The sequence below is a fragment of the Nothoprocta perdicaria genome, unplaced genomic scaffold (assembly GCF_003342845.1).
Source record: "Nothoprocta perdicaria isolate Ctin4 unplaced genomic scaffold, notPer1 scaffold_0, whole genome shotgun sequence".
NCBI classification, from domain to species: Eukaryota; Metazoa; Chordata; class Aves; order Tinamiformes; family Tinamidae; genus Nothoprocta; species Nothoprocta perdicaria.
In genome coordinates, this window is record NW_020454092.1 from 6,507,160 (window position 1) to 6,520,961 (window position 13,802).

The 13,802-nt window shown below is 37.4% G+C and overlaps 1 protein-coding gene across 5 annotated transcripts in view; it reads right to left on the minus strand.

Moving 5' to 3' along the window:
• Nucleotides 1-233: 233 nt before the first annotated feature.
• XRCC5 (X-ray repair cross complementing 5) overlaps nucleotides 234-13,802 on the minus strand; it is a 42,362-nt gene continuing 28,793 nt past the window's right edge. For 4 of the 5 annotated variants that reach the window (XM_026053728.1, XM_026053734.1, XM_026053742.1 and 1 more), the window contains 7 exons: nucleotides 13,625-13,718; nucleotides 12,975-13,044; nucleotides 7,230-7,339; nucleotides 6,621-6,717; nucleotides 4,594-4,661; nucleotides 2,198-2,269; nucleotides 234-1,580 (listed from right to left, as the gene is read on the minus strand). In XM_026053728.1, the coding sequence (XP_025909513.1) occupies nucleotides 1,566-1,580; nucleotides 2,198-2,269; nucleotides 4,594-4,661; nucleotides 6,621-6,717; nucleotides 7,230-7,339; nucleotides 12,975-13,044; nucleotides 13,625-13,718 (526 nt within the window). In that variant the 3' untranslated portion in view covers nucleotides 234-1,565. Of the gene's footprint in view, nucleotides 1,581-2,176; nucleotides 2,270-4,593; nucleotides 4,662-6,620; nucleotides 6,718-7,229; nucleotides 7,340-12,974; nucleotides 13,045-13,624; nucleotides 13,719-13,802 lie in introns of those variants that run through there. The other variant, XM_026053721.1, reaches the window with a different exon arrangement.

The window sequence follows — 13,802 nt, forward strand, 5'->3', positions numbered from 1 at the left end:
GTTCTAATAGATATGCATAGCATAAGCAGCTAACCACCCAACTTTAGCCAAYAGTCCCAAAGAAAATGAAAGCAATCTATTAATCATTTTATTTATCAAACTAATTTTAAAAAAGGTAGAAAATTCCAGCCAGTTATATGTGCAATAATTGACCTCAAAAGAGGGTCAAAGCAATGGACTAACCAACAATTTCTTATTTACAATTCACCAAAACACCTTGYAAGGACACAAAAGCTCTAAAAAAGTCTGAAGATTTCACCTTCTCCCTGCCCACCAGTATTCCAGAAATCTCTTCAAAGTCTGTATGAACTAAGTAAAGGTGGAACAGAAGAGAGGAAAGAGCAGGTGTATGGGCAAGAGCAATCACCATTTCTCACACAGGAGCYGTTTCGTAGAAAATACAGATATCCCAAACCAAAGCATCTTACTTTTTGTGTTTCCTATGGTCTCAACACCATTTTGCACAGGATGTTTATGTATTTTCAGTAACAGAAGAATAGTATTTTAAGGAATGAATCAGCCCATAACAAGCAAGCATTTATGAAGATCTTCTAAACGTCTCCTTAGATCTGTAAACCACCTAGCAGCATCTCCTTCTGAGCAGCATTTGACTATTTTGGTTGGCTTTGTATGGACAGTCCATTCAGGTTACTGACATTTAACTACTATCAGTAGTTACCACAGGTTTCAGGTGCAACTTCTACAGATTCTTCTGCTCATGTTATTTGCAATGTACAAAAGGGAGTACCAGAAATACCAATCAGCACAGTTACTACAAGTAAGTCTGTGAGTAAAAGAAAAACTCAGGACAAAGAACATGACAGTCCATAATAGAAAGGGGTAGAAGCTTTGAGGACATGTGCTGTGGTTGACCTGATGGAAAAAAAAAATCTCTAGCACAAATGATCATTGGCATTTGGGGACAATGTGGGAGAAGAGGGAAGGACGAAAATATATATAAGTATATGCACACATATACATATAAAAATGCACTTTGCTATGTACGTTAAATCATTTTAGATTTCAAGTCATTATTTTGTGACCTCTGTGGCCTAGAAACCTTTTTGTTCCCTAACTAAACCTTTTTCTGCCATTTTATAGSAGGAAAAACATGAAAGTACAGTCTTCTTCCTTCCTTACCTATAGTGTTATGGAGTTACCTCCACTAAAGGTTCTACATTACCTTGTAACCTCCCCATGACATTTCTGTCTTCCTTCCCAGGCAACACAACAAGGATACCAGGTGCCAGTGCAGGCTCTCATTTAATTTAGTGCTGTTTAGCTGGCGGGAATACCGAGGATAAGCTAGATTCAGAGCTAAAGAAAAAAGAGATGCCTTAAAGATATCATCCCTCCAGAAATACTTCAGATTATTTCAATCGTCTGTTCTAGTTTTGAAAAAACAGATGACATTTACACCAATTGGAAATGTCTCTGGAACTTCTGTTCTCACTTGAAAAAATAAAGATGGATACACTGCTTCTCCTTGGCATCTTGTTTTGTGCCCCATGACACAGGGAGATCTCTCCCAAACCTTCACCAGTAGAATCACTTGCAGTGCTCAGTCACATCATGTCCAGCTGCAAATAGAAGCAACGAATTCATAAGAAAGGCACTGAATTCAGGTACTTTGTGTATTTAGCACTTAGAAACCAAAGTAGATTCAGAAATGCTCATGATGAAATATGAATGGTCTGTACTTAATTAATCTGCTAGAAAGTTCAAAATCAAAACTAAGCCTTGGAGACATTAAAAACAGCTAAGTACTTATTAAAAAAGTTTATGCTGAAATCATTGAATTCCAGCAAATACGCATAGAGAAGGTTTAGAAATCTAAGTTTCCTACACAAACAGTTGTTTTAGCTACAAACTTTGTTAAATATTATTATATAAGTTATAACAATCTGCTATGAAATGAGCAGCTTTATTRGATAATTGGAAAGATGCTAGAAAACAGGATTAATCCATGTAAAAATAAGTTACCACAGAACCTATTTTTTAGCCCCATTCAATTAGATACTTTGGTACATTTTATAATAGCAGCTTAGTAATTTTGTGCATCTCCCCTCTAACTTAAGATTCTTGGTGTTTTCTAAGCCAGGGCCTGTAACCTACTGCTTTAAGCTCCTCTCCCTCTCAAGGCACCTTCCAGTTAAAATTTAAAACTAAAACCACATTATGTCRTTATGGCACTCACCAAATCATCAACGTCACCACCTTCATCTGTAGCAGGTGGAGTTTCCTTTTGCTTTTCTTTTGGGGCCAGGAACTAAAAACAAAACTGTACTTAAAATCTCAGACTTTTAATGTTAGAAACATGCAATTACTTTTAATATCAAAACTAACCTGTAGATGCTTAAAAGGGAATTAAAATGGCTGAGGTTAGAAGAAACCTCTGGATACCATCTAGTCTAAACCCCACTGCATATGATCTTTTCTGTGTTCTCAACAATGTAGTTTTAAAAGATATCATGTGTGACTAAAAAAATGATAAAGGACAACAAAAAAGCAAAAAATAAAAAACAGAAAACCTTCCTTAGTGCTAATGAGACATATGCAAGTCAACCAACCTCTTCTCTGGCAAAGATCTGAAGCACTACATCCTGTTTCTGTGTGGAATTCAGTAAGTGTCTCATTTAGCTCAATTAACATTTAACAAATGAACAAAGACATGGATTTGAAAAAAAAGCTCTAACATGCAAGCTGGTTAGAATGGAAGTCTTTAAAAATAGAACAGTCATTATGTACAGTTCTAGTGCACTAGCTGCTGATACAACTCACCATATGCCCTTCACAGTGTATGGGATCATAAACAGAAGGTAAAGCTAACCAGTTTTAGATACTGAAKTAACAGAAATACACAAACAATACCCTGGAGTACAGTTACTTCTGAATTATTTTTGTCTTATCTTAAGATAATGCACAAAATAGYAATTCATCAATAATGGTAGAATAAAACAAACATCTGAATCAGTGTGTTCTCATTAATAATAATTATAAACTTTATTTTTCTCTGCCCTAGATAAAAAGATGTCAGTGAAATGGGAGGAGAAAGTTATGCCATATTATGTGGCTTTTAAAGATGTATTATTCCTAATTCGGAAACAATTTGGACATAGCTCTGGATGGTGAAAAGAACACCTGATTAGGAAAAAAAAATCACTAAATCTATAAATACCTGTTTAAAGCTTCGGTAACATTTTTGTGCAAACACACCAGGCTTATAGAACTACTGTATACCTGAGGACTTGAATTACTACAGGCATGAAGTCATTGCGAAGATAATCTAGATAGATAAGATCCTGCTATCAACAACACTAAGCCTCCACGCATCCTTCCGTGGGGGACAGGTAAACAATGGTAATAACCATTGATAGAAAYTGCAGAGAGAAAGTAGGGATTAGTAGCCAGAGATCCCTGCAAGAGCATTATCCATCTCTCAAACAATATACTTGGACTAAAAAGCTTAAATATTCTTCTTGTTTTTGTAGCTGCAAAAAAAAAAAAATGAGAAGGTGGCAAAGATGCAAGGAATTAGAATTTCAAGATGCCATATGTTTGTGTATCTTTTTCCTGGAAAAGATCTCAATCTAGTACTAATATGAAGCACATATTATACAACTAAAAGCTAATGACATTGTCAGCTCTGAATGTCTTCTGTGCCAGAGCAAGTTTCAATTTACACAGTTAATTAAGAGTAAAATGGTATTTCTGAAAGCAGCATATTTTTTCCAAARTCTTAAAAAATTAGCTCTCACACTAAATTAGCTAAAGATAAAGAATTTTAGGAAGATTTATTTACAATAAATTGAAAGTTAAAGTTTCTATCAAGTGATAGAATTTGGAATTGCCTTCCTTAAAAATAAAAATCTGTCTTATGTTTATGCAGAAGCAAATTACATATCATAGTTATGCTGACGAGAACACTCTTGACAATTATACTTCTAACCTATCATCTTTAAACTCCATAAGTAGCACCTCTGCTATTACAGGGTAAAAAAATGGATATGATTCCCCCCCCCCCCCCCCCCCAATGATAAGTAGTGTGCATGGGTTAACTTTGTTCAATTAAAAATAGACCTTTGCATGTTACCTCTCTAATATACAACCTTGGAAGTGTTCCATGCTTCCTCAGAGATCAACCCTATAAACTTGAAAACCTGTATGACAATTCTATGCTACAATGTCTTTATGGTTAGTAGAGATTTCCTTACGGAAGAGATGCTATTTCACACAGGGTGGGCACATTTTGAACACCAAAGGTAGTTTCCATCTAGAAAATTAAGTTCTCAAGAAAGATTAACTTCTGAAGTTACAAAATATATTCAGCCTCTTTGGAATATACAGCAAAATGATGATGCTTTTTGAAACGGCTACTAGGAAAAAAATTACTTTATATAAGTTCACATGATGAGAAACTTCCTTCGTGCCTACAAAAAAAATCCAGTCTGCTCCTTCAGTTGTACTTCATACGTGTCTTTAGCTATCCAACTTTAGAAAGTGTTCCGCAGACTTATCCATATAAAAAGTGTTCCACAGCAAGGGCTTCACACAAAGAAATGCTCGTTACAATATATACACACAAACACACACCTTTTCAGCTTCTTCTCTAGTCACCAAACTTCCCTCTGCTTCATCTTTAGTGATCAAAGAAATTCTGTCTAAGAGGAAAAAAAGAAAACAAAATCATTACAAGGCTTCCCAGAAATCCACTAGTGATAGAAAAGAAAAAAATCTTCCAAATTCCTACTTCTAAATGTGTCATCATCACTGGAAAAAAAAACTGCTCAAAGGAAAACATGACCTGCATAAATGAATCAACTATCATGATACAAAAATAAATTAATGAGAATATTCATAAGCTTGCGGAAGTATCCATTTAGGAAACTGCTAACATTATGACAATCAAACTAATGAGACACTGAGATCATAGATCACAGATGAAATACGGAAAAATCTATCAGGAATTACACTTTCAGTGACTGTTGTCATGCTCTTCAGCATTAATAGCCTTAGAAAAGTCACACCAGACATGCTGGCACTCTGGTTCCCTACAGCTTGACCTCCAGAAGCAGTGGTCTTGCTCACCTGCCCTACCAGTGCCTCCATCCTGTGCAGTGACCATGGAGGACAGGGACAGGGCACCTCAAGTGCTTTTAACCCTAAATTTGTTCCCAGCTTACCTCCTGCCTTACTGCAAAAGACACTTGTGCCTGCACAAGGAAGCTGTGACCATGAAAGGAAAGAACTTTAGGGCCAGAAAGCTTTCAGTAGCAGGACAAGTTTACGCCAGCTTAACGTACCCATGTAACCACATGAGAGGGTTTCATGAAACTCAAACAACTTATGAAACAGATCTGCTTTGCTCCTACTCCAAAACACACTTTTAACTGTTTCACTCTCATTTCTTATCTCCTGCGGGCTTGGTGACTGAAGTGGCTCAGGCAGGTCTGGTGCACATGACCCCTGGCAGAGGAGAAGGGATGGGAAGGGATGTGGCCAGCTCCAGGGAAGACAGGATTTCAGCTCTGGGTAGCAGGAAGACAAAAGCAATCTCAGCTACCCAGTGAGATCAAAAAGGATTCTGTGTAAAGCATCATGGTTTTAACCTTCTTAGAAAARGACAGCCTTTTTTTTGTATGAAAATTCTGCCTATATTTGTGCGTTTTTTTCCTCCTCCAAAAATACCGTCCATTTTGTTGGAAGCTCTTGCCTGTACCAACTGAAGTTATTAACAAAGAACATACTAGAATGGCTTGAAAAAAAATCTAGGTTTCCTATTTGCAAAACTTTTTCCCCTCTGATTTCTTCAGAGAAGGTCCCCTGGAGCACAAGTGAATATAGGACTCTCCAAGTGATACCTTCCACTGGWTCTCTGGGCTGTATTTCTGAAGTGGTTGAATAAAGCCGCCACTAGACAGTCTACAGACTTTCATTTTGAAACATGTTATACAGAAGCATATGACTGCATTTTATAGCACATCTCATGAAGACATGCAGCTGACCATTTAACAATTTCCTAGCACTGGTCCCAATCAAAATTMGGAGTATGATGTAAAAGACATTTTTTAGTGCATCTTTATTTGTGCAAATGTTCCTTTATATACCACTTGTGTAGTCTCTGAATGCCTTAGAATTGTACTGCCTGGTATCTCTCAATTTAATTACAGGTAGGTGTCACAATACCACATATTCTGTTCTCCAGGTTGCTTTCATACAAAGTAATCAGTGACATGTTTCAATACTATCCATGCCTTTTTTAAAGCTTAAAATAGAAGAGTCTTTTTATATTCTCTGCTACATGAGTTTTTCACATTTATTTTCAAATTCATCTGAAATCATATCTCCTTACCCTGTAGCATTTAACTTGTCTCTCTTTTCACACTATTAATTTATCAATTTCAGCAAGACTTGGCATGGCATTATGAAATATTGCTAGAATTAAATCATCGGTGAAAAAAAAAGAGTTGCGTGAAAAACTCTGGTCTCTTTCACACCGCAAGCTGTAGGAATGAACTCCACCAGAAACGCTGTGTTCAGTTTAAGTGTTCCACTGCTAACATCAGATTTCTTCTCACTTGACAGACAATTCATAGAAAAATTTTTAGAAGTCACCATACCCTGCATCACTAGCTCCCAGAAATCAGGTAAGACTTTATCTTCCACCTTGGACTTCAGGTCCCACAGAAAGTCATTAAAACACTGGAACTCGAACAGCTGAAAAAAATACAACATAGCAGCAATCGTTACAGAGATGTAGAAGTCACTTGATAGAGAGCTTCAAACTTAGCCACCTAGCAGGGTGAACACAAAAAACACCTCAAGATCTACCACTACAGCTTTATCTCATCATTACATATTTAATTCTACCAAACCCAAGATTTCTAAGGTAGGATGATACACAAAATAAATGGCATTTCAGAAATTGGAGACAGGCTTGTGACTAGCTTTAACAAGAAATTTGGAAAACACACTTTTCTACAAGGATTTGATCACAGGTTCTGCGTTTTCATGTTTAAAACAAAACAAACAGCAATCTATAGCACAGAGAAACTAGTCCCTATTCCAGAAGGAATAAAAAGTACAAGTAGTATTTCTAAACTTTCAAACAGTAAAATGCACTTCAACCTATGAATCATTTCTTTAGGCTATAGCAATAATATATCAAGCTTTTCATATAGTAAGAATTCAATTTGACAGAAATCAGACTTTCCATATATCATCATTACCTTTATGGCCTCTTCTCTAAAAACTTTGATACAATTAATGCCTTTCATGTAGTACTGTAAACCTCTATTTTCCAAAAACTGATCAATGCGGTTTATCAACTGTTGACTCACTGAAAAAAAACACACACATTTTCAAGGTGAGAAAGTCTTTTTCCTTTACCTCTCTCTTACTATTCTATACAATCTCAACTGGCACAAATGGAGTTAATTATACCCAAACCTCCTCAAGCTACTCCACTTATTAAGGGGTATCTAAGCTAGTGAAAATTACTGTCGATCTATAAAAACCACAGGCACCACAAGAAAGACAACAGTCCATTGCCTCTTCCCCAACAAGAGCAAGGAGGTAGGTTAAGAGCAACCAAAAGMAAGCACTTTCCGACTCAAAACAGTGAGGCAACCTGTGGAACTCTACCACAGGCTGCAGCAAGACAGTCAGGTTTTAACGGCTTCATAAAATACTTGAACAAATTATTTTAAGAGCAAATCTATCAAGGGAGATGAAGCACGAAGACGCGTTGCCATTTGGGCAGGAAGAGGAGGAAAGCATTCTGTACAAGCAGCAGCTCCTGCCTGCTCTTACTCTTGACACAGCCACTGCTCAAGACTGGTTATTGGACTGGAAGATCTTTACTCTCATCTATCACCATTCTTACCTTCAGCTGCCACGTGCATGGGGGTCATTACAACTGTTTCAGCTATGGAAATGTCAGGACAGAAGAATTAGAGACTAATGGAAAGACAAGTAAAAGCACTGAGAAGCACACAGCACTCGAGTACTTTATTCCACTCTGCTGACCGTAAGTATATAGGGAGCTGAGCCATGAGGTGGGTGTTCTAAAAAGTGCCCAACTGCATTGGTTCTGAAGAACAACATTTTTGGAAAAGACAGTAAATCAAATACACTGTGTTTGAAGGTCTTCCACTGGCTGCTGATCTTCATGATCTAGAAACGGAGGTGGATGGTAATTCTGTGCTACTCTAACACAAGAAAGTGAGCCAAAGTGCTCACTGTTCCACAGGTGATCAACTCCATTTATTTACCAGAAGCTGACAAACTAAATTGAAATCTCACTACTTAAGCTCCACAAGTTAAGCCAGTCCATTCCTTTCATGCTTAACGATTTTCTCATTAAATGTTCTAATTTCTTACGAATTACACTAATAAAAGCAAGCCCTGTTGGTGTTTCTGGTGGTGGAGGTGGTATTTTATATTCTGCCTTTTCATTGATGTGTTAAATTAAAACCCCAGGCATTAAGGGGGTGTAATAAAAGTCTTCTTTGTCAGAATGATTCTAACATACTATTTGGAATTATCATATAGTTTACTTATTCTTCTGTATTTAGTTTTTTAAATCTCCTTCTATTTGGTTGCACTGGCAGGTGTCAGAAGAGCCAGCTACAGACTGATCTGCCTCTTTTTGAAGTCCACTGCAAGGAACTACCGGAGCYCTGCATCATTTTGCTATGTCATGCTGTGCTATAAGGTTATATCCCCCTACATATCCCCCTGCATACATCATATGTAGGGGACAGGTTACACTGCAACAATCATTTGAGTGAGATGCTTAAAAGCTTGAAGTAGCCTGGCTAAACCTAGGTCTGCCCACGAGGTTTCCCTGAAATGGCAGACATTACCATGGTGTAATAAATTTCCTTTTCTATGTCTCCCCATCTCTGCATCCCTCCTAAGGAGCTAAAATAGTGAACTTATACATCTTGCATGAACTGCAATTCTCTCAGTCCTAAAACACCGTTTTCAGCACATCCAGGTAATTTTAATCTCTCCTGCCTCGTTTTACTGGAGCCAATTGGTTAGATCGTGCACTGAGCGATTATAGACTAGGAAATGACAAGTAAAAACACTAGACTATAAGATCTATTATTTCTAATGGAAGTCTAACYTCTTCCCACTGGCAYTGTGGAACCTTCCCTGCCCTATGAYACACTAACTAGTGCTGTTGCTTTTTGTGAAATACTCTACAGYAGTTMCATYTGTTGYTCTCTACGAATAAGCAAACATTARTTTGCTAATGTAGCTGCACTTCCATGTTTGCTCAGTTGCTCTCTATCCCCATGCCCAATATCTAATCTAAATTTCGCTTTGTCTCTCACTCTACTGCAATGCCCTTCTAAGGGAAGTCTGACTTCATCTCTGTCTGTGAAGCAGACATATAGAAAACTTCAAAGCGGTTTTATATTCAAGTATTTGAGTTGCAAATAGTCTAATGATTGAATCATTTTCAAACCAGTCACTGAACTCAGCCTACCTAGCAGCAGAATATGAACAGCATCTGATATATAGAAAGACATTCAATAAGATAAAAATGCTGATGACCTGCAAAGACACAAGCCAATAATGAATTCACTTCAATTCAGTGAAAGTAAATATTAGCTTAAAAATAACAAAAAAAGCACAACACTTTGGTGTATACAGGTGGAAAGCTACACCTCTTTCTACACAAAGACCCTGCAAGAAAATATGATCCCTGCTGCAACCTCCTCATAAATTTCTAGTGCAAATCTGTCATATGCAATTCTCTTATGCATATGAAGCATCCAGTACAAAGCAGCCTTATTATACATTTCATTCAAGGAGTGATTTACATGCCAAGGCAAGAGTGTGGCACCTCAGGCAAGCCAGAATATTTGCTGAAATCTACATATGCAATTACTGACCAACTTTATTTTTCTGCAAATGTCCAGGAATTAAAAAAGGAAATTAAAAAATAAACGAAAAAAGACAACACTGCTACTAACGCACACACACAAAAAGGAAAGGCTTAGTACTATTTATCTCTGGACATTTTTCCTAAAGCCCATGCACTGTACAGTTGTCTTGGCACATTTAACTCTTCACTGATAATGAGTAAAATCAGCAATAAATAAATAAATAAAATAAAAACAGGATTTCAGACATCATGTTCCCAAACAGCAACACCTTAAGATGCAATGAAATTTGGCCAAGAAACTTGCCCAAAAATTCTCCAACTGAAGGAAATACCATGCATACGTTGGTATTCCTTTTTTCCCCCCTTCAATAAGGCATCTCGATTTCCACAAATCCTATGAAAATTGAGCAGACAGCTGCTCTCCAGCAATGCAGAGAGGAACAGTAACTTGTAAAGCCTTCCAACAGGGTGACACAGCAGCTGCGTGGCTACTCCTTTAGCATTACAAGGCTGCCCAGCACTCACCACGTTCCTGGCTCCTCTGCAGCTGTAGCAATAAGGAAACTTGTTATCTGCTCCTGGGAGTAAAGATTAGATTCTACTCAGGCAGACAAATCTATCTTATTTGCATTCATTGACAAAAACGTCAGAAGCTGTTATTAGAGGACTGCTTTTTGTGATGACTGTGCACTTGTAACCTACTCGGAACAAGACCTGCATAAGATGACATCTCTGTGGCCATGAATACAAACAGGAGCATAAAGATCTCTGGAGGGGAACCACAATACTACTCTAATCAGGAATAAACATTGATGAGTAGTTTGGCACCCTAGCACATAACTGATCACGGAAATTGTACTTGGGCCCCTACAGTAATGAACCACAGAGTTGTCAATTAAAAGGAAAGTTGATTTCAGGAGCTGAGCTACCTGTCTCAGAAAACCTTTCACAAAGACCTCCACCAATGTGATTTCTTTCACATTTTTGAAAGACTATTAACACATTGGTGACCAGACTCTTGCTAATGCAGGACCTGTCATTCCTCCTGCTCTTCTGTTTGCTCTGTGTTTTGCACTAAGACAGAACCTTAACCATCAAAACCCCTGGAAAACCACTGCAGAGGATGCCTTGATACCTCCTTTTGAGCAATAAATATGCTCCTAGGAGTTTAAACGATTTTCTCTTTACCATAATTTGGGATTGGTAGTGGTAAAATTGCTCAAAGATATTTAATTGCAGAAGGCACTGGGCATTTAAGGTAAGTGCTAAGCCTCACCTCAATTAAAAAGCCATGGTATTTTCAGTCCCTTAAGTGCTACTCTTTCCATCATTACTACATAGAGGCTCAAATTAATAATCATAGAAAAAGTAGATGACAAATGCCAAACCTCAATCCTTCCCCCTGCCCCGCCCCCCGAAAAAAACAGGACAGGAAAACCTTTCCCTCAATCTCCAAACCTCACCGTTTTCCTCTGCTTTGAGGGAACTAGTTGTACAGAAAAGCAAAGAAGGAAAAGGATTTCCTGTCCTTCTGTGATTTTTTGGGAGAGAAAGGTAGAGGTGTGTCAAATGAAAGTGTAGACTATTCTCTAACAAAATAAAAACAGAGCAAAACCTCATTTTTCTCCTATGTGCATCCTGAAACGTATTTTTTCTTCAAATACATTATTTGAATGTCATAGATAATCCTTTTCTGCAATGAGATTARTTTTTCAACAAGGAAAAAATATTCTTCATCAAACATGAAATAAAATTATATTAAATAATCCCTAGATCCACTGAAGAGTTTTAAAGTAGAATCTACCATTTACATAACCAGACAGTAAGACAGGAAGCCAATAAAAGCAGGCCTGTAATGTTTTATGCATTAAGCTACTTAAAAGGCTCTAAAGTAGAAAGAGCAATAAGAAAATAAGCAATAAGAAAAACACATGCAGAGCATGTTTTTATTTATAGTGGTTTCCATCTCTTTCAAATGGGCAACTGCACCATGTTTTGGTAACCACATCTTATAATACCAGAACACATAATATACTCAGTAAAAGCATATTTCTCCAAGCATAGTCATCTCCAGAACAGTTATCAAATAGACATACTTAAACAATCTATTGATATAATTCAGTGTAACTAGTGTTCTTATTTGTGCCTCTAAGATTTCTTACATAAAATTATAAATTATAACAAAGTAGTCAATTGTTTCAGATACTGTACCCTAGCATCTTGTCCAATGCTTTTTGTTGTATTTTAATATAGTTGACATTTGAAAATTCCAAGTATTTTTTCCTAATAAACAGAATTTCCTCCAGATGAAATCAAGTATGAAAAGTTGGCACGCTACCTTATAAATTTTGAGGAGAAAATAGCCATCTCACACTTCAGCACTTAACTCCAGCTATACCAAAAAGGAGCACAGGCCAAGGCTAAAGGACCACCACCTCCCCTTTAAGTGTATCTGCATTCTATTTGCCCTGAAAATTAAGGCTATATTATTGACTATCAAGTAAATTAGGTATATCATACTGCAATTTTAAAACCAACACTTGAAACGGAGGGTGGAAGAGAGGRATGGCTAATTCAGTCCATACATCCTGGGCATCACTTTTAAGATATTTTTGGATCACATTACATATATCTTCATACTTCTGTACTGAATTGCTGTATAAGATGTGAACTTGCATTTTCAGGCATAGAGTACGCACAGCTGGTGAGGCAGGAGCTGCTCTGTGGGCTGTCCTCTTCCTCAGGTCTCAGGATCCCCATCCTGCCTTCTCCCTGTGTCGAGTGCTCAGTTCAGGAGAGCTGGTTCCTATCTCCTAGCAGCCACAAGCTACCTCCTTATTATACCCTTACTACAYCTTTCTCCTAAATTCACCCACCCTTACCTTGCTTACTTCATYAGGAAGGCAAAATACAACATGGAATTATGAGCAACCTCCTTTGCTGAGTGGCACTGGAAGCTACACAGCATCCTTGGGATCGCCTCAGCACTAGCCACCCATGTTTAGAGAAATGGATCTTACTACAAGCATAAAAGAGCAACTAAAAATAATTAGGACAGATAAAAGTCATTTACCTTCTTTGAAGTTAGCATCCCGCTGCCTCACCAGAATTTGGAAATCTTTTGCTGGATTAACACTGCCAACCTAAAGGGAGTCCAAAAATCTTAGAATTATTTGCCAATATCCATCTCTGTCTTCCATTGAAGTAACAGGAATCTTTATATATCTGTTCTCATATTAAAAAGAAAAAAGCCACAGAAGTGCTACACTTCCTCAGATGCAGATTCACAAAACACAATCAAGATAAAGATGATAAAGATTTAGAACCCAAATCAATGCAGAGAACAGGCTTTGAAATCAACACCTGTTAAATCAAATAGAGAAGTTCTGTTTCAGAAGATACAAAACGAAAACCAAATTCTACCACTAAATTGCAATTTTGATACTGTTTTCTTAGGCACACAGATTTCAGATTTTCATGCACCTGAGGAGATGCTGGTCCTAAAAATATGGGGGACTGATGTAAATATCTGTGCTAACACATGCCTAAAAGAGCAAAGTTCTCCTAACACATCCCCTTGTAGAAACTGGTAGCAGACAGTCTCAAAGTTCTGAGTTRTATTTCCACTAGAAGCTTCCCCTTATCATGAGTTGTGTATATCCAATAAACTACTTTCTCAGAAATAAATCTTGCTCTTCCAAAAAATTTGTAAAATATGCTTACAGAGGTGACACTGCCTTCAGCAATGCTAATGATGCTAAAACCACCTTCCTCGTCATCAGTTTTTAGCTTCTTAAGGCTGGGTTCATCTTCTTTGCTGCAAATCAAAAGGTCATAAATTTAGTACAAGCAATTAATTCAAGGAAAATTACCACGGATCCTAAGAATGGAGTAAGTCAAC